Source organism: Palaemon carinicauda, chromosome 16, assembly GCF_036898095.1.
Source record: "Palaemon carinicauda isolate YSFRI2023 chromosome 16, ASM3689809v2, whole genome shotgun sequence".
NCBI classification, from domain to species: Eukaryota; Metazoa; Arthropoda; class Malacostraca; order Decapoda; family Palaemonidae; genus Palaemon; species Palaemon carinicauda.
In genome coordinates this window covers 123,879,398-123,881,897 of record NC_090740.1, presented here as the reverse complement: position 1 = coordinate 123,881,897, position 2,500 = coordinate 123,879,398, and the positions used below count along the sequence as shown (strand labels likewise).

Sequence of the window (2,500 nt, the reverse complement as noted above, 5' to 3'; positions counted from 1 at the left end):
AGGCACAAGCCGAGACAATCAACCGATGCAAGAATGACAAGGAAGAGATGCAGCTTAAAGTTCAAGATCTACAAAAAGAAGTAAGATTCTTTTCTCAAGCGAAGCAAAATCTGGAATGCCAGCTTCAAGAAAAAGACACCAGACTCCGGGATCAGAATGCGTTGCTGCAAGAGAGAGACGCTCGTCTTCAGGAGATAACCAAGAAAGCCAACGCCATCGGTGGAGAAAATAATCGACTGCAAGATGAGCTGTGGCAGCTACAACGAGAGAAGGAACAGTGTCTCCGTGACCTTGAAAACATCAAGATGCAGAAGAAACAAAAAGAGGAAATAAACGCTCGACTCCAACTACAAATCTCTCTTCTCATGAGATGGCGCCAAGGTGTGGCCTTTGGCCTGAAGAAAACTGACGACCAGCTCTTCGATGGGGCTCCATAGGAAGGAACAAAGTTTCATTTTAAGTTTTTACAGGAATGCTCATTCTTAGTATGTTGAAATTTGTTTTGTGAATATATAAAAGGAACTACTTGTAATAAATGTTTGTAATAATTTTTCTGTTTCATTAACCAGAGAAGTCTTTGATTGTTGCGCCCATTTTACTCTATTAAATCACAAATGACCCAAACCATCATCATAAAAGCTATGTATTTAATTACTAACTTGATAATGCAATAAATTGAACTTCGCTTTTACCTTTAGTCTTTCAGTCTCCATCGCTGAAAGATCTCAAGTCTAAAATTGCAACAACGCAGGAAATTGAGAGGAAAGAGTAATCCAACTATGATTCTAAAATATAGAAATTCATGTGACTACCTTTTAGGGAATTTTTTCTCCGGATTGGGAAATATTATGAGTGTTTAGTGACCATAGTTAGGAAAGTCTACAGAGGAAATGGATCTTGACAGTAAGTCATCTCATTTCTGCCTTTTAGCAAGGTAAACCACATTTAGAATATGCTGTCCATAGATCAAATATATATAAAGTTCTTGTCTATGAATAATAAAAATAAATAGAAACTAAACATTCATTTAACGAAAGTTTATCAATGAAAACAAAATGGAGATGTACTACTTCCCTAATACACTTGAAATTTGACTAGCCAGCAAACTACTGTACAGATCAATTCACAAGTATGGCGACAGAAGTTCTTGCTACTAAAAGGGGTATGGCCTTGCAAGTGTCGTCGGAGTACTGAATTTGACTGCACTTCCCCCAAATTGCCAATCTATGACCAGCTGCGCCCGTTAACGAACTGAAGGTGGACACACACACACACATATATATATATATAAATATATATATATATATGTATATATATATATGCACATATATATACATATACATATATATATATATATATATATATATATATATATACTATAAATATATATATTTATATATATATATATAAATATACATATACATATATATAAATATATATATATATATTTATATATATATAAATATATATATACATATATATATATATATATATATATATATATACATATATATACACATATATACATATATATATACTATAAATATATATATATGTATATATATGTATTTATAAAAAATATATACATATATATACATACATATATATATATATATATATATATATATATATATATGTATATATGTATATATATATATATACTATAAATATATATATATATATCTATATAACTATATATATATATATATATATATATATATATATATATATATATATATATATATGTGTGTGTGTGTGTGTGAGTGAGCGAATAACTTGATAAATATGAATGAAATATGGAGCACAGAAGACGACAAAATTAACTTTACAATTATGACAGGGAGGTTATGATGGTAAAATAAATACATTTACATATGGTAATATAAAAACATGGATATCAAGGCAGAATGAGAAAAAATCCAGTCTTTCCATAAACTACAGTTCTATGTTTTGTTCGTCAATATCTCTATTCCTTTTCTGTGTAGAGAGAGAGAGAGAGAGAGAGAGAGAGAGAGAGAGAGAGAGAGAGAGAGAGAGAGAGAGAGAGAGAGAGAGAGAGAGAGAGATATTTCGAATGATTTTTAATTACCCTAAACTATTTCTCAATTTATTTCAATTACACAGAGAACGAGATAAATTGCTAAATATACTAACTGATTGCTAACTTACTTGCAAAGGTTCAAAGTTGGAGCAAATGTTTTTATGTTGACCAGGCTGACATGAGTCTTTTTATAGTTTATATATGACGTATCTGCTTTTGACGTTGTTAATAGTTTATATAGGACATATCTGTTTTGGAATTATTACTGTTTTTAGAATGATTTATTGTTAATTTATACTTATCATTTATTTATTTCCTTATTTCCTTTCCTCACTGGGCTATTTTTCCCTATTGGAGCCCTTGGGCTTATAGCATCTTGCTTTTCCAACTAGGGTTGTAGCTTGACTAGTAATAATAATAATAATAATAATAATAATAATGATAATAATAATAATACCA

At 29.9% G+C, this 2,500-nt stretch overlaps 2 protein-coding genes across 4 annotated transcripts in view; one reads left to right on the top strand and one right to left on the bottom strand.

The window, feature by feature from the left end:
* The window catches only part of LOC137655549 (myosin heavy chain, clone 203-like), a 1,173-nt gene extending 736 nt beyond the window's left edge, over positions 1 to 437 (top strand). Inside the window, exon 1 of the mRNA XM_068389447.1 lies at positions 1 to 437. This exon is cut by the window's left edge and continues 736 nt beyond it. Within this exon, the coding sequence (XP_068245548.1) occupies positions 1 to 437 (437 nt within the window).
* Positions 1 to 2,500, bottom strand: part of LOC137655847 (octopamine receptor beta-2R-like) — a 605,153-nt gene that overhangs the window by 104,449 nt on the left and 498,204 nt on the right. The window lies entirely within an intron of this gene.